General features: G+C 48.2%; 1 protein-coding gene across 2 annotated transcripts in view; it reads right to left on the bottom strand.

The window, feature by feature from the left end:
* HCK (HCK proto-oncogene, Src family tyrosine kinase) overlaps positions 1-22,077 on the bottom strand; it is a 37,475-nt gene that overhangs the window by 777 nt on the left and 14,621 nt on the right. Inside the window, exons 2-12 of one of the 2 annotated variants that reach the window (XM_081096988.1) lie at positions 18,586-18,703; positions 15,651-15,693; positions 15,196-15,295; positions 14,130-14,228; positions 12,261-12,364; positions 11,675-11,824; positions 11,190-11,342; positions 8,552-8,731; positions 7,486-7,562; positions 4,795-4,948; positions 2,545-2,676 (exon numbers count right to left, since the gene is read on the bottom strand). In XM_081096988.1, coding sequence (XP_080953114.1) covers positions 2,545-2,676; positions 4,795-4,948; positions 7,486-7,562; positions 8,552-8,731; positions 11,190-11,342; positions 11,675-11,824; positions 12,261-12,364; positions 14,130-14,228; positions 15,196-15,295; positions 15,651-15,693; positions 18,586-18,702 — 1,309 coding nt within the window. In that variant the 5' untranslated portion in view covers position 18,703. Of the gene's footprint in view, positions 1-2,544; positions 2,677-4,794; positions 4,949-7,485; positions 7,563-8,551; positions 8,732-11,189; positions 11,343-11,674; positions 12,070-12,260; positions 12,365-14,129; positions 14,229-15,195; positions 15,296-15,650; positions 15,694-18,585; positions 18,704-22,077 lie in introns of those variants that run through there. The other variant, XM_081096989.1, reaches the window with a different exon arrangement.

The following is a 22,077-nucleotide window of genomic DNA, read 5'->3' as shown; positions in this document are numbered from 1 at the left end:
AGTTGCCTCCCCAGCAGCCATCACTCCCCACCTCCTGTGGGAGCTCTGCCTCTCTGACTGCGAAATCCATAGACTCCCCTGAGTGAGGGCAGGGCCATGGCACCCAGTTTTGGCCAATGGAAGCCGAGGGGGAGTCTCCAGGGAGACTTCCAGGCAAGGTTTTCCTCCCTGATAGAGACTCTAGAGGACACACACTTACTCCTTCCTTCTGGCACTGTGAGACAGTGTGATCCTTGGAGCTGCAGCAGTCCTCTACCATGTGAGGAAGACAGTCATGGACAAACTAACCCAGAGTCCTGAGAGCTGCTGACCAGCTGAACTAACCAGTCACCAGTGTCAGACTCGTTATGGGAACAATAACTTACTTATTGTCTCTACCACTCCTTAGTCTGTCACTCTGTTACTTGCAGCTTAATGCATCCTAATGGATACAGGGTGTCATAGCCATTCCTGATTCTCCCTGGCATACCCTCAAGACAAAACAGTTAGGTGGCTAGGCTCGATGCACCCTATACGCGAATGGGACCATTTCCTTATTTAATTGAATTTGTTAGTTATCTTTAAGAACAACCATTTAACTGTCTATGGCCCTCAATTTTATATCACCAGTCTTGAACTCCAAACTTACATATCCAAGTGCTTTCTTGAACATCTTTACCTGGATGTGTACTAGTCACCTCAAATTTAACGGGGCCAAGACAGAATTCTTTAATTTCTATCCATAACCATTGCCCACCTAGTTGCTCCATTAAAACCAGGAGAATCATCCTTGATTCTTCTCTCTCCCTTACCTTCCACATCAGCAACTCAAATCCTTTCTTCTTTTGGAATGTAGCATCAACCCATCAGCTTATATCTCTGTTGCTATTGCCACTGCTGCAGCTTCCACTTGTCCCAGCCCCAAATCCACTCTCCATGCTGAACCACGCATCACTTAACCATGAGATGATACCCCCTCCCAGCTTCCACATGCTTAGACTAACATCCACTCACTCTTCACCATGACCATGGGCCCTGCCGGATCTGGCCCCTGCCAACCCCATCATCTACCATCTGCTCTCATTCCTGGTCTCCAGCTGCCTGGCTTCCTTGCTATCCTCAGGCACACTTCAGGCCGTATAAACTGGCAGTGCCTTCTGCCTGAAATCTTTTCCCCAGATCCTCACTCAGCTGTTTTTCAGCTCAAATATGACCTGCTCTGACAGGTACTCCCTGTCCACAGGAGCTCCAGGTCACTCACTCTTACACGCCTCGGCTTCATCTTCTCAGCAGTGACCTCCTTGGGAGTGTGTCTGTTTAGTGTGTGCTCAGACTGTGAGCTCCTTACAAGCAGGGGCCTCGTCTCTTACTGTATCCTTAGTGCCTAACGCACGGAAGGAACCTGAGAAATACAATGGAATGAGCGATGTCTGTATCTTTTGTTCCTAACCTTCACAACCACTTGTACAAGTCATTACCGGATAGGGTACCTATATTTTTTACAGGTGAAAACACTGGGATAAAAGTGAAGTGAATTTGTCAAAATGTAATAGTTGATGGGGACACCATTCAAATTCAGGACAGTTTATAAAAACAATCAGAGACTCTTTTTATCTGCCTTGTCCCCTCTTCCCAGTGTTTTGGCATGGAGCCATTCCAACCAAAAAGGAACTGAGCACAACAGTATTACTGAGCCTAGGCAATCTGTATGTCACGTGTATCTTTATATACCCTGTGTTCTACTCAGTCTAGGGTGCTGCCCGCAGGCGTGTAGGTAAACATCTGTTCCACAAACAGATACGAAGCACCCACTATGTGGCGGGCACAGAGGTAGGCAGCGCAGATACACCAGTGAGGAACACAGACATGATTTCTGGCGCTCAGAGTCTGATGGGGAAAATATTAAACACATAGTTATCAATTGTGATGAACACTATGAAGGAAACTGTAGTGTGTTTTGAATGAGAAGCACGGGGGACATGTGTGGTACTTTGGATGACTGGATGGTGGGATGCCACATACAGTGAAGCTGGAGATGTAGACAGGGGCTGGATCATGCAAGACCTGCAGGCATAATTAGAAGTTTGGGATTTTGTCCTAATTATGGTGGGAAACCATGAAAGAGTTAGAGATGGAGAAGGGACAAGATCTGAGTCACAGTTTTAGAAAACTCGTCTGGCTGCACGTAGAGAATGGCCTATAGAAGAGAGGGGAGAAGCAGGGTGCTGGTTAGGCAGGCATTGTACCATCAGGTGAGAGGTGATGTTGTCCAGGATGAGCATGGAGGCCATGGAGTTAGAAGGGGAAGACTTGGGATGTGTTTTGGAGTCAAATACCAGAACCTCTGACTGTTTGGATGATATGGAGTGAGAGAAAAGGAAGCATGGAGGAAGCCCGCCGAATTCAGGCTTAAGAAACTGGGTGGATGGTGGTCCTTTAACTGAGATGGAGCAGGTGAGGGGAGGTTGGGCGGAGGATGAAGAGCTCAGTCTGAATGGACATTGACAAGAGAAGAAAGCCAGATTGGGCCCTGGAAGCAGCCCAAGCTGAGGCCCCCTTCACTACCTGGGTATGGGATCCGGCCGTAGGTGACGATCTCCATCAGCAGGATACCAAAGGACCAGACGTCTGACTTGATGGTGAAGGAGCCAAAGTTGATGGCTTCGGGAGCTGTCCACTTGATGGGGAACTTGGCCCCTGCAGAGTTGGAAAGGGTGGAGTCAGGGAGGGTCTGGAGAGCAGGGGGCTGGGTCTCTGCTAGGGCGAGGGAACAGGACAGCACAGTTGCCCACATCTGTCCCCTGCAGACCTGCAGTTTCCCTAAATCTAAATCTGGGCTCTAGGAGCAAGGGACATCCATGCGAGGACAGATGGCTAAAGTGGGGAGGAGTGGGCAGAGGGTCTGGGGTGTGGCCGGGGAGCCAACTCCCCAGGACCACCGTGTTAATTCAGCGGTCACCCCAGCAGCCTACACCTCCTGAAGAGGGGAGTCCTAGAGGTCACAGAACGTTCAGACAGCAGGACTGCGGGGGCCTTGAGTCCAGGTTGCAGCGAATGCCTTAGCACCCTGGTGCGGGCAGTGGGAGAAGGGAAGATGTTGGCCTTGGCCTCTGCTTTCCACCAGTCGCTGGGTGTCTCCCTTCGACTCTTCCTCTCCTGCCCCTCGTCTGGGATGGGTTTGGTTAACCTTTGGTTACTGAGTTCCATCCTAATTCCAGTGTGGCTGAGAATATGCTCTATAAGAGTACATGTCCTTTGAAGTTTGATGAGACCTGCTTTATGGCTGAGTACATGGTCAAGTTTTGAAAATGCTCTGTTTTTTTCCTCTCCGTTTCTTCCCTCCTTGACATTGAGAGAATTTTCTTTATTCCTGGTTAGAGATTATACGTTCTACTCTTAGTCTGTCAGTGGTTGCCCTTAGTTTAGGTTGTTTTTATTGTGTCCTAACAAACATGAAATAAAGTGCACAAATCCTTCATATACAACTCGATGCATTGTTGACATGTGTAGACCTTGTAATCCCCACTCAGATCAGGATGGAGAATACTTTCAGCATCTCCGTGGCTCCCGCCTGCCCACCCCCACCCCAGTCAGTACCACCCCATCCCAGGGAAGCACTATTCTGACCTCTACCGCCATAAGTGAGTTTTGCCTGTTTTTTTCGTTAATGGTTTTATTGAGAAGTATACCCAGGTCATGCAATTTACCCAGTTAAAGTATGCAATTCATTGGTTTTTAGTATGTTCACAAAGTTGTGAATTTTAGAATATTTTTATCATATCCCCCCTCGCCCCCCAAAAAAACCCATACCAGGCACTCCCCATTTCTTTCCAACTTCCCATCCCAGCCCTAGGCAATCATTAATCTACTTTCTTTATAGATTTGCTTGTTCTGGACATTTCATATAGATCAGTGGTTCTCAACCTTCTGGCCCTTTAAATACAGTTCCTCATGTTGTGACCCAACCATAAAATTATTTTCGTTGCCACTTCATAACTGTAATGTTGCTACTGTTATGAATCGTAATGTAAATATCTGATATGCAGGATGGTCTTAGGCGACCCCTGTGAAAGGGTTGTTTGACCGCCAAAGGGGTCGCGACCCACAGGTTGAGAACCACTGGTATAGATGGACTCATAATATGTTACCTTTGTATCTGCCTTCTTTCACTAACATGATGCTTGGAAAGTTTATCCATGAGTAGCATGTACCTCATTCCTTTATGAAGGATATTCCATTGTATGGGTAGACCACATTTTGTTTATCTGTTTATCAGTTGATGGACATTTGGTTTGCATCTGCTTTTTGGCTGTTACAAATAATGATTCTATGAACTTTCATACATGAGTTTGCTTGTTTCTGAATTTTATATAAATGGAATCGTCCAACATCTACTTTCTTGGTCTGATTTCTTTCATTTTGATATTATGTCTATGAGAGTCAACCACTTTGTTGCATGTAGCATTGGTTTGCAATTTTTCATTGCTGCAAACATTGTATTGTATGAATATACCACAAGTTACAAATTAATTCTTCTGTTTATAGATATTTGTATTCCTCTGTTTTTATCTATTATCCATAAAGTTGATCTTATGCTTAATTTCAACATGCACACACCTAACTTAATCTACATCAGAGTCTCTGGGTGACTGAAGGCCAGGACATTACAGCCAGAAGGACTCTGTCAAGTTTAATAAGACATAGCTAAAACTGGGGTGGACCTTTGCATTTTACTGATCACTTTCACAGGCTCAACTCTCACCACTCACCACCAACCCAGGTGGGCCCCACGGGCCCCTTGGCAGCATCCCCTACCTTCCCGGGCCGTGTACTCGTTGTCCTCGATGACCCTCGCCAGGCCGAAGTCAGCAATCTTACACACCAGGGTCGCAGAGACCAGGATGTTGGCAGCTCGGAGGTCTCGGTGAATGTAGTTCCTCTGCTCGATGAAGGCCATGCCTTCCGAAATCTCCACCCAAAACAGAGATACCCTCATCCTCAGATCTGGCCCAACCCAAGATGAGTCCCACCCAAAGGCAGAAGAGGAGTGTCCAAGTGTGAAAAAAACGGGAAAAGAAGTGTTCCCGCTCCTTCTTTTTGTGTGGGAGAGTCCTAAGGTCAGACTGGCATTTCCCTGTCTACCCGTCCAGGTTGGGAGGATCCTCAGGGCTGAGTTAGTGTGGGGCTTCTCCAGGGTTCCAGAACTTCCAGAGAGCACTTTGAGGAAAAGCAATGGCATTATTCTCCGGGACCTGTATACCCACACCAGGATACTAGGAAGAGCTTTCCTTCCCGACTCTCTTTCTGGGGACAATCTAGGCTCACATCATATTCTGCTGTATCTCTCTTCTTTAAAAATACATTTTTATTGATTTCAGAGAGGAAGGGAGAGAGGGAAACATCAATGCTGAGAAAGAATCATTGATTGGCCACCTCTTGCCTCCCATGGGGGATCAAGCCCATAACCCAGGTATGTGCCCTGACTGGAAATCAAACCATGATCTCAAGGTTTATAGGTCGAGGCTCAACCACTGAGCCACGCCAGCTGGGCTCTGCTGTATCTCTTATGCCTTTATCCCCAAACCTCAGTAGAAAAAAATCATTTGTTCACATATATCTACTGAGTGTCTTGGGGGTGCCAGACATGTTACTTGAATAGGTGCTAAGTCAGGCAAAACCCCTGCAGGTGGTATTAAGTACCATAAAGAAAGGATAAAGAGGATAACAGAAGAGGAAACCCAGAGGGCTTTTTGGACTGAGTGGTCATGGAAGGCTGCTTTGAGGAGGTGAAATTTATGTGAAGATCTCAGTGATGATAGTGTGACAAATAAGAATGTTCCTGGCAGAAATAACATCATGTGCAAAGGCCTGGAGGTAGGAATGAGCTTGGGTGTTTGTGGAACAGGTCACTGAGAAGTTGCCACAGGGACCGTGGGGAGTTGAGAGAGACGTGGCTGATTGTGAAGGACCTGGTAGGAGGCTAGGAGAGGAGGTTGGACTGTATTCTGAGTGTGATGTGAAGATAGTAGAAGGCTTGGAGGAGGAACGTGATGTTGTCTGATGTTTATTTTAATGTCATCATGGCTGCTGAGTGAATAATAGACTGTGTGGAGGATTCTTATTCACAATGGTGCCTGGACGTTTCTGATGGAAAAATGTAGGATTTTTCCTTAGAGACATCTTTTACATAGAATGGTTTGTGCATTAACCCTTATAAAGAGGTTTATTATTAACCCTCAGACACCCACTAAACAGCACTCACAATTTACAAGCTGGCCTTCAAGCTCCTTGAGTCAGGTGCTCTCACAATCTGTGTTTTACAGAGGAGGGACACTTTCCAGCTCATACCACCAAGAAAATTCTGAATGTCAGACTCAAACCAGTCTGTGGGTGTTCAGTCCCAGTGCACCATGCTGCCTCTAGTTACTGCAGATCCCCAGTGCCCTGGAGGACTGAAGCTGGGTGCAATCTGGTGAGATTATTTGGAGGGGATGGGGGCCTGGCCAGACAGACCAAACCAATGCACCAGCCTGCTCAAGGTTGGAGGAAAAGTGGGCAGTGCACTTACAGGAAGTGGACAGGAGGGGGCACCCATGACTATTGAAACTGAGGTCTGAGGCTGCAGACTTTCCAACAAAAACTTCAGACTTTTACATTTTGTTTGGGGTAGCCTGTCAGGGGTTCGGGTAAGACAGGTCTTGACTGGGAAGTGTGGGAAATGTATAAGGAGTCCTTAGAGGCACAGTTAACAACAGTTATTACCTTAATGGCAGACACTGTAGCTTATTCATGTACTAGTGGCCTGGTGCACAAATTTGTGCACATTGAAAGGAAATTAATTAGAAGAAATATTTTAATATCACTATTTGCCCTTTCTCTATAATAGAAGTGTCAACCAAATTCATGAGCGACAATGACAGATCAAAACACATGCATGGGATTGGCGCCAGCAAGAGCTTTATATGTATCGCACATGTGCGAGTCAACTTAGCCTTTTATATATATAGAATAAACTTGCTTAAGACCTGCTTTCTGACTTAGCTAAACTTTTTCCAGCCCAGTGAAGCACATTTTAAAAGTATACTTTTATACAGAGTGCTCAATAAATGTGCTTAGGCCAGTGTTTCTTGGTGATCATGGTATCTCCCCTGCCAGGTAAGTATAGGCCAGTGTTTCTAAGTAGTTAGAGGTTAGCCTGCACACCAAAGGATTGCGAGTTCGATTCCCGGTCAAGGGCACATACGTACTTGGGTTGCAGGTTCAATCCCCAGCTCCCATTGGGGCACATGCAGGAGGCAACCAGTCCATGCATCTCTCTCACACTGATGTTTCTCTCTCTCTCCCTTCCTCTCTCTCTAAAAATTAATGGGGAAAAATATCCTCAGATGAGGATTAACAACAACAAAATGTCCTCCAGTATCGTTTCTGTTATTATAGTATGTCAATAGTATGTGCTGAATAAATAATTACCCTCCCCTCCCCCCAGCTTCCCCACTAGCCTCTCACCTGGGCTGAGAAGTCGATGAGTTTTGGCAATGGCTGCTTGCTGCCTTCATTACTTTTCAGGAAATCCAGCAGGCTTCCTGTGGGGGAGGGGGAGCAACAATGAGTGCCCTCACTACTTAGGGTGAAATTGTTCATAGTAATGGATTTAAATAAAAACATCTATTTACCACACCTAGTGTTTGAGAAAAATGAGCTGAGTGTTTTTAAGTGACTTTGTGATTGCTAGGCTGGTTCTTTGACTGGGACAGCTTTCTGAGCCCAGGTGACTTGGGCTATGGTTTTATAAGGCTGGTGTAACTGTGTAATTAGAAAATGAAAAAAGTTTTGAGATTTTAAATCACACTAAATGAGTTTGGGTGATATGTTTCTATTAATAAAAAAATGGGCAGGTATTGACCGGCCTGTGGCTCAGTGGTAGAGTGTCGACTTCCAGACCAGGAGGTCACAGTTCAATTCCCTGTCAGAGCCCATGCCTGGGCTGCAGGCTCCATCCCCAGTTGGGGGGAAGGGGGGGGGAGCATGCAGGAGGCAGCCAATTAATGATTCTCATCATTGAAGTTTCTGTCTCCCTTCCTTTCTGAAGTCAATAAAAATATTTTTTTAAAAATGGGCAGGGATTGAAAATATTTGTGAAATGGTGGCTTAAAAAAGTCCCTGAGAAATTCTGGATCATGGTGGGCAGGGTGGGGACAGCCTGGAACGAATGCTTTGTTGAATCTTTTTCCCAGCGCGTTGGCCCATGCAGGGAACGTGGCTCACAGGGAGAACTTCCCCTGGCCTTTAAGGCACCCAGTAAATCCATAAGCCTCTTCTTCCATCACCAATGGGGTTCAGCCCTACTCCCCTCTCCTGGTAGCTTCATGTGCTCCCTTCCCACTGGCATCCCCTTAACATGATTTCACCACATTAACCAAGAGGACTGGGCAATGGCTGCTTATACCTGTGGGAAGAGCTCCTGGCCAGACTGGGGGCATCTCGAGGGCAAGAACCATGTCAAAGTCACCTCTGAATCTTCAATTAACTTGTACGAGCCACAGCCTGCATCCCCAGCCCCCAGACACAGCACCTTTGGCCATGAACTCCGTGATGATATAAATGGGCTCCTCCGTGACCACTGCGTGCAGCTTCACCAGCTTGTCGTGCTGCAGAGTCTTCATCAGGTTGGCCTCTGCCAGGAAGGCCTCCACAGACATGCTCCCTGGCTTCATGGTCTTCACGGCCACCTTGGTGTGCTTGTTGTAGGTGGCTGGAGTGGGCGAGAAAGCAGGGAAGAAGGTCAGAACCCATGCTCTTTCCCCACAGCCCAGGAAGGCCCAGCTGCAGAGCTGCCTCCTCCACAAAGTCTTCTGTGCCCGTCTCAGCCCTTAGAGAGGGATGGGCTTTGGCTCAGGCTGATGTGGGTTGGAAAGCTGGCCCACGCCTTCCTAGCTGTGTGCCCTTGGGCAAGTCACTTATCCTCCCGCATCTGTGGTTTCCTCATCTGCGAAGTAGAAATGATAAGCACTGCCTCTGAAGGGCTGTTGTAGGGATTAAATAACCTCAAAACATCACTCAGAGCAGTGGTTCTCAACCTTCCTAATGCCATGACCCTTTAATACAGTTCCTCATGTTGTGGTGACCCCAATTTCATGTTACAAATTGAACATAATTAAAGCATAGTGATTAATCACAAAAACAATATGTAATTATGTATGTGTTTTCCGATGGTCTTAGGCGACCCCTGTGAAAGGGTCATTTGACCCCCAAAGGGGTCGCAACCCACAGGTTGAGAACCGCTGACTCAGATCATGCCATTCATACACACAGACCACCTTTGCCTTGTCTCTCACCCTCACACATACCATCTCTTCTTAAAATGCTTTAATCTTGCCCTGACCGGTTTGGCTCAGTGGCTAGAGTGTCGGCCTGTGGACTGAAGAGTCCCAGGTTCAATTCCAGTCAAGGGCATGTACCTTGGTTGCGGGCACATCCCCAGTAGGGGGTGTGCAGGAGACAGCTGATGGACGTTTCTCTCTCATGGATGTTTCTAACTCTCTATCCCTCTCCCTTCCTCTCTGTAAAAAATCAATAAAATACACTTTTAAAAAAAAGTTTAATCTTAACACTGCTCTCAAAATAAATACCAGTTTCACCATGGTCTACAAGGCCTGCATGATCTGGCCTTGTCCACCTTGCCAGCTTCATCGTCCACCAAACTCCCCTTGACTTTCGTGTACAGCCAGCCTGCATGTCACTCAGCACTTCAGGTACCCAACCACCCCTCCCACCGCAGGAACTTCCCACATGATGTTCCCTCACCCCATTTCTACTCCATCTTATAAATCTCTTAATTGCTTGTGTTTCCATTTTTGCCTTGGCTGCCAGGAAGCTTTAATCCAAGTCTGAGGTCTTCCTTTCGTAAGAGTAAACCCTTATCTAATACTAGAGGCCCAGTGCACGAATTCATGCACGGGTGGGGTCCCTCAGCCTGGCCAGCAATAGAGGCCTATGGGGGGCCGGCTGGCAGGGGGAGGTGCCCTGGGAGGTTGGCCGGCCAGCCCCCTGTTTGGGGTCTATGGGGGGGGCGGGGGGCTGGGAGGAGGAGCCGTGGGAGATTGGCTGTGGGATCGCACTGAGCATCAGGGGGCAGCTCCTGCAGTGAGCGTCTGCCCCCTCGTGGTCAGTGCGCATTATAGCGACTGATCAACCAATCATTCCGGTCATTTGGTTGTAATGGTCACTTAAGCTTTATATACACAGATAGTTTTGTTTTCTAACTCATTACTCAGATCTGTCTTCTCTTCTCCAAACTTTCTCTGCCACAACCTCTTATTAGGTGCCTGGCATATAGCAGGCTCTCAATAAATATAGTTGAAATATGTGTATTTAAACATTTTTTTTTGGACTAAATTATTTGCGACTCTGTAAGTTGTCTTCAGTCTCATTTAAAACATGGTGGGTAGAGCCCTGGCCCGTTTGGCCCAGTGGATAAAGCGTTGGCCTGAGGACTGAAGGGTCCCGGGTTCGATTCTGGTCAAGGGCATGTACCTTGGTTGCGGGCACATCCCCAGTAGGGCGTGTGCAGGAGGCAGCTGAATCGATGTTTCTCTCTCAGAGATGTTTCTGGCTCTCTATCCCTCTCCCTTCCTCTCTGCAAAAAATCAATAAAATATATTTAAAAAAATAAAATAAAATAAAAAATAAAACATGGTGGGTGGAAACACAATCGGGTGCACCAGGTACTGGGCCAGGCATTGCTGTTCTCGAGTTATTAGTGGCAGGGCAGCAGGGGTGGGACATGCCTTATTGGTGCCCCACAATGCCTTGGCATGGCTCTAGACACACAGTTACCAACACTGAACTCACCTGGAAATCTCCAAGCTGCATTTCCCCATTCTTAATTTCCATCATCCTAAGAGGCCTTGGTAATCTCACCCCAACTGGTAGGCCTCTTGGCTCTGTGTCAGGGAGCAGATTCCTCATCTAGGACTCCTGCTTCCCAGGAGGAAATTTTTAACTCAAACAGGTAAATGGCCTCAGAGGTAAATCGGTGTTTGCATGGCAGGACAATTCGGTTTGCTATCAGAGGGATTGCTCCTTTATGGTTATTATTCAAATCTCCCCTTCTACCATTGGTGGCATTCCCACTCTGTCTCGGGCTGTTCCTGGAAGTGATGATCTCCCTGCTCCCCCCCTCTCACCACCCTCTGGCCCTGGGTCCTTACCCATCCAGACTTCCCCAAACTGCCCGGCCCCAAGCTTTTTCTCCAGCTCGAGGGATTCCCGAGGGATCTCCCAGGCATCTTTCTCCCACGGCTTCTGGGGCTTAGAGGACACGCAGGGCACCGTCAGCTTCTGGCACAGTCCGTCACTCCCTTCTGGAACAGAATTACTGGTCAGCCGAGGTCAGCCAGCTCTTGGCCAGCCAGAGGCTTCCCCTCAGAGGCTTCCCTGCCTGGTCGGCTGCAATTGGCCACTGTGCCAGGGGGTTGCCATGATCAGGGACATTTCCAGAGAGCAAAGCATGATCAGATGTCAGCTCTGCCCTCCTTCTCAATAGGCCTAAAATGTCAGGAGAATCCAAAGCAACTATTTGTCTGGGGAGAGTCAGAAAGAGCTCAGCAGGCCTCAGAGGGCACGGGGCACTGTGACTCGGGTTCCCGGGAGATAGGCCCACCCTGACTAGGGTGTGGCCCTGGGCAGGACTTACTCATGTAGTGGTCCACCAGCTCCTGCAGGGTGCTGAAGGTGTTTCGTGGGGAGATGTAGAAGCCGCCGTTGTCCAGGGTCCGGATCTTATAATGTTTCACTGCATCCCTATGCTGGGGGTCGTAGTCTCGTACCGACAAAGAGTAGCTCCCTGCATGGGTCAGAGAGAAACTGCTCAGGAGTGGGATTTTAGAGTCCGGCCACCACCGTGGCACCCCTTCCGGACACCCCTCTAAAGCCACCCCTGGCACCATCCTGGCAGCTGGGCAGTGGAGTACAAGGGTAAGAGTGAGCTGTGGAATCAGGCTGCAAGGTTCTTGTCCAGGCTCCTCCATGTCCAGCTGTGAGACCTTGGACAAGTGAGTACATCACTTCTCTGTGCCTCAGTTTCCTCATCTGTAAAATGGCATTGGTCGTGAGACCTCTCTATCTCATTATATTGCCTGATAATTGAAAGAAGTAATGCTTGTAAAGTAGTCAGGATATAAACACTCAGTAAATGCGGGCTGTCATCATCATCATTATTATTATCTAGATAGATAGATAGATAGATAGATAGATAGATAGGGTGGGGATTGCTGGGTCACCTTTGGTGGTCTCGCTGTCACGGATCATGAAGGAGCCCAGCACGTTGCCAGGGGCCAGAAGTTGGCGCTCTGCATCCTTCCGGCTGATGCCCTTGAAGAACCACCTGGTGGGAAGGGGAAGAGACAGCGTGTGAACCTGGGTGGGCAGTCCTGTCCCACTGACAAGGGCCACCAGGATACCCAACACCTGGTTTCCTGCAGCACTGATTTTCCTCAAAGACTCTTTTGGGAAAAACAATGATTCTCTTGATATTAAAACGGACATTTGACCCGGGTTGAATCCAGTTTGCTGAGACTGACTGACACTTATGCACATTGGGGAACTTTCTTTAAGAAAAATAACACAGTCCAGGCTGGTTTTGCTCAGTGGATAGAGCGTCGGCCTGTGGACTGAAGGGTTCTGGGTTCGATTCCAGCCAAGGGCACATGACAGGGTTGCGGGCTTAATCCCCAGGGTGGGCATGCAGGAGGCAGCCAATCAATGATCCTCTCTCATCATTGATGTTTCTATCTCTCTCTCCCTCTTCCTTCCTCTCTGAAATCAATAAAAGAAATATATTTTTAAAAAAGAAAAGAAAAATAACACAGCCTTACAAATATAGAATGCCCAGAGGTCATTCCAACAGCGCCCAGTGAGAGCGGTAAGATGATGGACAGAGAGGCTGAGTGTGAAAACACAGCAGTCTTCACCAACGGTGGTCAAAATCTTACTTCTGCAAATTTCACAAGAACACACGACATTCCTGTCAGGGCCTCACAGGCCCCTGTGAGTGAGGGTCTGAGCTTGCTCAGTTTCATGGTTTATCTTTCTCTGTGTAATACAAGGAGGCCAGGGGATTGTCAAGGGCGGGAATAAAATAAAGGACACATATGTAATATCCTTTGTAATACTTTAAGCAATAAAACAATTTAAAAAAAAACAAACAAAAAAAATGTATTTGTAGAGCCAGAAGTTAGAAAATATATATATATATATAAAACTAGCATAAATTTCTAAGCAAAAATGTGAGATTTCAAATAATTTTATACTTGGGCCCATATCCTTGGATCTTTTCTTCATTCTCCCATAATATATGGGATACTGGGTGAGAACGTTCAAGCAGCAGCAGCCAAATCCATTTCCACCCTCAGCAGGGTGAGGGGTGGTCCTCTGCTGTGATGGAAAAAGCCCCAGACCAGAGGCCCGCAGGCTTTGGCCCTGCCATAGAACTGCTGTGTGGCTTTGAGCAAGTTGCTTTTCCTCTCTGGGCCTCTGTTTCCTCTGCATCAACGATGGAGAAAGACAGCTAACACTCACCCACCCAACAACTCCGGAATGGTTGCCCTTATTATCCCCATTTTATAGATAAGGAAACTGAGGAACAGAGAGAGCAAGTAACTTGCCTGGCATTACACAGCTGGGAAGTGGTGGAGCCATGCTTCAAACCCAGGCAGTCTAACTCCAGAGCCCGTGCTCTCAATCACCGTGCAACTCTGCACTCCCTCCCCCAACCTTCTTTGGTTCCCTTTTTGAAAGTGATTCGTGCCGTGCTAAAAGAGTCAAGCAATGTTACAGGCTATTCAGTCAGAACTATCTCCCTGGCAATTCTACCCCTAGGAAGTGATCACGCAAATCTTGCACAGGGAAGAAACGCTAGTGAGAAGGGTTGAAAAGGGAATAAGAGAGAAAGTCACAAAGGGGACCTGCTTTAGACAGGTAGTGTGGGAAGGCCTCTCCGAGACCCGAAGGATGAGAAGGAGCCAGCCAGGCAAAGAAGCGTAGGAAGAGTATGCCGGGCAGGGGAGGTAGGGAGTGCAAAGGCCCTGAGGCAGGAACAGGCTGGCCTTGCTCATGCTTCCTGCTGGAGGGCAGGAAAAGAGCATACTTACTCCTCTCTCTCCAGAGAGTCAACGCGGGCAACGTAGTTGCTTGGGATGTAGCCCTCTTTCCGGGTGGCCAGGGACCGAGCCTTCCACCATTCCCCCGACCTAAGAGACGGGAGGGAGCAGAGGGTTCGGTGGGCAGGACTTCCCCTAGTCCCCTGAGCCTTGGCCTAGAGTATCCCCTGCATACATCCTGTGATTAGGGGTAGGGGTCTTTACAACAGTCCCCACTGTGCATCTGAGGTTTGTCCCTGCACTCACAGCCTGCAGACCTAGGTCTGTGGCTCCGCTACTTTTCTCTGGTCTCGCAGCCTTGGCCTTCCTAGCCATACCTAAGGTGGGCTCGGTGCCCATGGCAGACTCTAGGGGTTCAGCTGGGGCCAAGAGCCAGAGGGAGTGGGCTCAGGAGTCTGACCAAGCATAACCACTGCCATTTTTGGCCCCCCACACATACTGGACACTACACCCGCTGATGGTGAAGACTGGAGGAGATTAAAGGGAGCAAACTCAGAGACCCAAAGATTTCTGAATGCAAAGTCACCTCAACAGGGTCTGGTCCACACGTAAGCTTGCAGCTTGACCGCAGGAGCCCAAGGAAGGCTTCCCTGGGGAAGCTCTTTGAGCCGCTCCTCCTTGCCTGGGTGTGCGCCATTAGTAGGCACACAAGCCCCTTTATTGTGGCTTTCACCCAGGTTAACAGCCAACCCTTCCTCCTCTATTACGATCAGGTTCTCATCAGTCGCATACACCCTAGTCCAGTGATGGCGAACCTATGACACGTGTGTGAGGTGATACGCGAACTCATTTTTTTGGTAGATTTTTCTTTGTTAAATGGCATTTAAATATATAAAATAAATATCAAAAATATGGCTTTGTTTTACTATGGTTGCAAATATCAAAAAATTTCTATATGTGACACCAGAGTTAAGTTATGGTTTTTCAAAATGCTGACACGCCGAGCTCAAAAGGTTCGCCATCACTGCCCTAGTCTAAGGTTCTTTACTGAAGGACAGAAGAGAATGTACTGCCTATTGGGGGTAGGAATGTCTTGGGGGAGGGGACGAGGACTCACTCCTCCAGGACCGCCATCTGGTCTCCCTTCTGGAAACTGAGGTCTTCATGGTGAATGGCCTCGTAGTCATACAGAGCAATCACGATGTTATCCTTAGAACCTGCTGGGACGAGAGACACGCGGGGCAGGAAGGCTTTATCTGAGCACCCCCACAGCCCTGGGGGCTTCCCATCCCAACACCTGGCACCCAGGCCTGGACCCATTGCTGTGTCTGTCTTCATAAGTAAGCATCTTGCCATGCTGGGAGCGATTCTACAGTTTAAAGCTAACACCGTTTTGCTCATGTTATTAAACAGTGCTATAGAAACAAGATAGCCTGTACGAAGTACTTGGGTGGCAATTTAGGGGATTTTCAAGGGTGGTTTTGACGAACTTCTGCCTCAAGCTCTGACTGAGAACCTAACCTCAACCTCTACAGAGCACGACTCCATTGCGCACGTTCGCCAGATACTTACCCTCCGTGGACCCGGGGGGGTTGCCGTTGTTGGGGTCAGGTCGCTGTGGGGAAGAAATAGGAGAAAGGGGTGAATCCCATCATGTGTGGGGAGCCACAGAAGGCCTGTGTCAAAAAGGACACCCCAAGGCCTCTTAGCCCAGCCCTGTGTGTCATGGGAGGAGGCCCAGAGAGGGCACAGGACATGCCTGAGGCCACATGGCACCTGGGATACAGCCACGACAAGGATCTGGAGTTGTGGGCTCTGCCCTTGGACACCCTGGGGGTCACTGGCTTTCTCTTCCCTTTGGCATACAGTGAGGGGGTTAGTCCAGATCTATGTTTTCCAAGATACGTTTGAAGAAACCCTGGCCCACCAACATGCTCTATGAGTAAAGGCTCCATGATGTAAGGGAAGGAATCTACGTGTCTATCTCAAGGGGAACTGGCACCCACACTGTCGCACTCTAAGCAGCCCTTGTAAGAGGGAGGTCAAGCCTCATTCCTGACACAACTACTAGTAAACCTCGAAGATATATTGTCGAGTGAACAAAGCTAGTTCTTTAGAATATGATACATGTACATAAAACGCATACACACCCATCCTAAATACTTCCTGCGGACACATGCTATGTAAGTGTGAGTGTATGTTCACGGCAAAGGTTCGAGAGGGTCCCCACCAAACTGACCACAGTGGGTGCCTCTGGGGAGAGGGATGAGACCTCTGGGGAGGGGTCTTTGGTCAGAAGCAACGTAGCTTTCACTGTAATTTGTGACTCTTCTTTTCAAGGGGAATGCATTTGTGTGTCACATACTTAGATAAAAAGTCATTTAAAGAACCAGGTTTGGGAAACACAGAGAAGTATCCCCTTTTCTGCGAGAGCCCCAGGCCCGTTGCAAAGGTTCATAAAGGCCCTGACTTCTCCGGGGAAGGAGCCTGTTCTGCTCAGAGTTTCACAAACTGACTTGACCTGGGAACCCTTCAGTGGGCGGTTGAATATAGAACCCTTGAATCTGATGCTCAGAGAGGACAACCAAACACTGGTGGGAGAAGACCCTCTCCTTCCCACTGGGGACAAGCTAGAGGGCCTCTGAGAACCACAGAAAGGGCCCAGGGCCAGGCAGGTCGGAGAGAAGCAGACCCAGGAGTGACCAAGGGTTGCGGGTGCCAGCTTAGGTTAGGACATCGCCAGTAAGAGAAGCTCATGTAGCCTCAGGGGGTTTTAAAAGAGGTCGTGCCAGAGGGAGGGAGGTGACTCTTCCACTACTGTCCCATTTCTAGACATCATGCCCGGAGGAGGCAAGCAGGGCAGAGAGAGGACAGGAACCCATGGGATAAGCAAGAAGATTTGGAAGAAATTAGTGGGTTAGGATAAGAGCTTTACCTTCAACCGCTACAGGCTGTCATGGCAAAGAGGGTGGGTATGTTTGGAGCAGGTGGAGGGGTAGGTTTGGGAACAAGGAGTAGGGGCTGTGGGGTAATATTCTGTCCTCCTAAGGGTGCCAGGTGAAGGCGTACACCTCTGCCTCTGAGCTTCCGTAGGCAGCCCCAGGTAAGGGGGTGGACTCAAGGACCCCGGAAGGAGAGAGAAACCAGCCTCGGGGGTAGAAAGGCCTGGCTCGACCTCTTTCCAGCTGTGTGACCCCAAGGAGTCATTGAACCACTGCAAGCCTTAGTCACCCTGGCTGTAAAGCGTCAGAACCCCTTCCTCACAGCTTTTGGTGAGGATCAATGACGTGGGAACACCTCATGCCGATGCCTGGAACACAGTAGGTGTTCAAAAATGGTCTCAGTTATTGTAACTGTTACCGCTGCTATTAATACTGTCACCTCATTACCAGTACTGTTATTGTCGCCACCACGATCACTACTGCTACCGCTCTCTGATATCACTCTCGCAACTACCGTTGCTAGTGGTGCTATTACCATGACTACTTCTGCCACCACTGCCCACACTGCTACCACCACTGCTGCTGCTCCCACCCTTAGCACTCAGCTCCTGCCTCTGTTACTTTCGCTCCTACCACTGAGACGTGGGACGTTGCGCGAGCCAAGTTTAAATCCTGGTCCTACCTCTTACTCACCACGTGGCTTTTGGCAAATTATTTAATCTGTGGCTCGTCTGTAAAACAGGTGTAATGGAAATGGTGACCGACAGTAAGATTATTGTGGGGATTAAAGGTGATAATAACTCTAAAGCACTTGGGAGAGTGCTTGGTTCCTGGTAAGCTCTGGATAAACGTACGTTAGCACCTCTACCAGTGTGACCCTTCTCTTCCTGCTGCTACGCTCCCACTGGTATTAGCAATGGGAGTATAGCCGTTACTGTGATTGCAGCTATGGCTAGGACCTTGATAGTATCATCACTGTCATTACTTCAGCTGCTGGGGTTCCTTCCTGGTCACTCATGGTGCTCAGCTCCACTTCTGCTACTTCCTGGGCTCGAGGCCTGCCCTGCTCCCCGGGACCTGGCCACTGGAGCCCAGGCTGCGTGGCAGGATAAGAAGTGATGTCCTTGGCTTTAGCCAGTGTGGCTCAGTGGATAGAGCGCTGGCCTGCAGACTGAAGGGTCCAGGGTTCAATTCCAGTCAAGGGCATGTACCTTGGTTGCAGGCTCCTCCCTGACCCAGGCCCTGGTCAGGGCTCCTACAGGAGGCAAAAAATTGATGTGTTCTCTCACATCAATATTTCTCTGTCTTTCCCTCTCTTTAAAAAAAAAAAAAATCAATGGAAAAAAAATCAGTGGAAAAATATCCTCGGGTGAGGATTAAAAAAAAAAAAAGAAGTGGTGTTCTTGTCCTGGGTGCTCAGTGCAGACATATGCTGGAGAGTTAGGAGGCTGCTGGTGACTCGTCAACCCCATTTGACCCCAAACATGCCTGCTCACCCTTGGAAAACAGGGGGCTGTTATATCAGCATAGGGCAGCCTCCCCCACCCCCGTCCTCCCCCACTCACCCGCTTGCCCGTGGACGTGGGATCTGGCACATACAACGGGCTGTGTGGGTTGGCACTGGCCTCGCTTTTTGAGACCTTGTCTCTATCCCGGAGGAACCTGGACTTCACGCACCCCATCCTGCGGCAGAGAGAAGGGAGGTGAGCCCTGCTGGCCCTGAGCCCAGGCAGGGGAGTCTGATGCTGGGTTCCAGGCACTCTGCCCCCCAGGCTGGCTTCTCCTCCCCTTCCCCGTCAGACCTCCCTTGCCAGCCCCGCTCCCCGACCCTTGCCACGCGGAGCTCGCTCTGCCCTTGCCATCTCTGGGCTTCTTCACGTTCACGTCAACCACGCACAGTACAGAGCTGACACATTTTTACAGTCATGCTACGAAGGACCCTTGCTATGGCGAGTATATTCAGAGACTAAATCAATGGATTAGAAAACTGTGGTACATCTACACAATGGAATACTATGCTGCTGTACAAAAGAAGGAACTCTTACCATTTGCAACAGCATGGATGGAACTGGAGAGCATTATGCTAAGTGAAATAAGCCAGTCAATGAAAGAAAAATACCACATGATCTCACCCACTTATGGATAATAAAGACCATTATAAACTGATGAACGAAAATAGATACAGAGGCAGAACAGCATCAAACAGACTGTCAAACTACAGCGGGAAGTCCGGGGAGGGTTGGGGGGCGAGGGGGGTGGTAAGAGATCAACCGAAGGACTTGTATGCATGCATATAAGCATAACCAATGGACACAAGACACTGGGGGGTTAGGGGAGGCCAGGGGAATGTCAAGGGGGAAAAAAAAGGAGACATATGTAATACTCTTTGTAATACTTTAAGCAATAAAACAAATTTTAAAATAAATCAATAAATCATTGAAATTCAGTAAGTAGAGCGTGGGAACAGAGCGGGTGGTGGGCACAGCGGCTCAGGGCTCAGAAAGACTGAGCTGACCCTGAGCTGCTCAACACCACCCGCACCTCACTCCTCACTCCCCCTGCTCCCCAGTCTCAGTTCCTTATCAGCAAAGGGAGCTGATAACACAACCTGCTGCAGGCGGTTGGAAGGAGGAGGGAAAGCATGTGGGCGGACAGACACTCAGCACAGATCACTCAGGCAAACAGTAAAGTAAAACTATACTGTTATTATCCAATAAATTACCATTTTCTATTAAGTGACAAAGATAAATCATATAATGTGTCTCAAACATTCCAGCTAATATTCAAGGCACCATGTTCCTCCTGTCATTTTATGATCGCTTTATAACCCTTCTTCTCTCCCTCTCCCTCTCTCTCTCTTACTCTTGTCTCATTGATTTATTTGATCATTCATTCACTTACTCAGCAAATATTTCTTATATATATATTTCTTTATTGATTTCAGAGGGGAAGGGAGAACGAGAGAGAGAGACAGAAACATCAATTAGGGAGAATCATTGATCAGCTGCCTCCTGCACGCCCCCTACTGGGGATCGAGCCTGCAACCCGAGCATGTGCCCTTGGCCAAAATCGAACCCAGGACCCTTCAGTCTGCAGGCCAATGCTCTATCCACTAAGCCAAACTAGCTAGGGCACTCAGCAAATATTTATTGAGCACTTTTCTAAACCATGAATAAGACAAGCAAGTTCATGCCTTTATGGAGGTCACACTGGGGATGAATGGGAGACACAGGCAATAAACAGACAAATAAATAAAAAGATAGATTTTACTGAAAAGTGTGAGGACAATAAAAGAGTATATGATAGGGAACTTCTCTGTGGGGGCCTCTTTATTTTATTTATGTATGTATTTAAAAAATATTTTTACTGATTTCAGAGAGGGAGAGGGGTAGAGAGATAGAAACATCAATGATGAGAGAGAATCATTGATCAGCTGCCTCCTGTATGCCCCATGCTTTCCCCAAGTTGGGGATTGAGGCCACAACTTAGGCATGTGTCCTAACCAGGAATCGAACCGTGACCTCCTGGTTCATAGGTCTACACTCAACCACTGAGCCACACCAGCCGGGCTTTATTATTTTTTAAAGATTTTTTAAATAGATTTTTAGAGAGAGGAAGGGAACGGGAAGGAGGGAGAGAGAAAAATCGACCTGAGAGTGGAACATCAATTAGTTGCCTCCTGCACGACCCCTACAGGGGATAGAGCCTGCAACCTGGGCATGTGCCCTGGCCAGGAATCGAACCAGCAACATTTCAGTGCATGAGACACTGCCCAACCAGCGGAGCCACATGGGGCTCTATGGGGCCTCTTTAGATAGGGTGGTTGGGGGAGGCTTTTCGGAGGAGGTGATATTGGACCTGGGGCCTGAACGACACAAAGGAGCCTGTCATGAAACACTGTGAGGAAACAGTGTTCCAGACAGCGGGAGCAGCAAGTGCAAAGGTCCTGAGGTTGGAATGTGCTTGGAGAGAATGAGGCACTTGAAAGGCAGCCGGTGTGGCCGGAGATCACAGGTAAGAGAAAGGATGGTATGCGATGAGGTTGCCACATCCTGAACAGCCAGTGAGGAATTAATTTGGATTAGACTCTAAGGGTGATGGGAAACCATGGAAAGGTTTAGGCAGGACAGTGATAGGATTTAATTTAAATGATCCCACTGGCTTCTGGATTGAGGATGGACTGTAGGATCAGGGCAGGGAACACTGTCCACTGCAACTGTCCAGGCCTGAGAGCATGGTGGCCCGGCCCATGGTGGTGGCTACTGCGGAGATAAGAAGCAGGCAGATTCAGGGCCATTTTGGAGGGAGAGCTGACAGACTGTGCTGATGGATTAATTAATTAATTTAAAGACACTTAAAGAAGACACATTCACCTGATCAGAGTCAAGTCTCGTTGCAAAAGTGGCAGAAATATTTCACTTCTTTTCTCAAAATGCACACAGGTATTTGCTGAGGAGACAGGCTGTGAGCAGCCACATAAGGAGGTCATTGTTTTCCTCATCTGTGCACAATTGAAATTTTCTCCTAAAACAGAACTCAGTTCTACTTGTTAAAATAAACATGTGTTAGTGGTTTAAGGGGGTGCGGGGTCCAAATTCTTAGGCTTAGGGGAGTTATTTGAAAAGAATTCTTTTTATTCACAAGGATGCTGTTTTGTCTGTCCTGGTGGGAATTGGGAACAATTTACCACCTCGGGACTTAAGGGGTTTGTGTTTCAGTTGCCTTTTGTGACTAAAGTAAGGAATTCAGACTCACTGCTTTCCACTGTGCTTGTATTCATTTAACACAGAAACCAACACCTCTTTGATTTGTGGTAAGTATCACAGTTCTGGGAGTTAAGACAAGCATATTGTGTGGTTTTATATGGCAGAGCATTATATTGCATTTTATATATTCTGATTAATGAGGGTGTCCTGGGAAGAGCGCTGCTGTGTAATGTTGGGCAGCTCCTTCCACCTCTCCGAGCACCTATTAAGCAACATTTACATCACAATTTACATAAAGACTGCCAGGGGTCGAGGGATGGGCCTCTGAAGGCCCCCGGTTCATGCATGATC

The sequence above is a fragment of the Myotis nattereri genome (assembly GCF_964212035.1).
Source record: "Myotis nattereri genome assembly, chromosome: 8".
NCBI lineage: Eukaryota > Metazoa > Chordata > Mammalia > Chiroptera > Vespertilionidae > Myotis > Myotis nattereri.
This window is presented reverse-complemented; position numbering and strand designations above follow the sequence as displayed.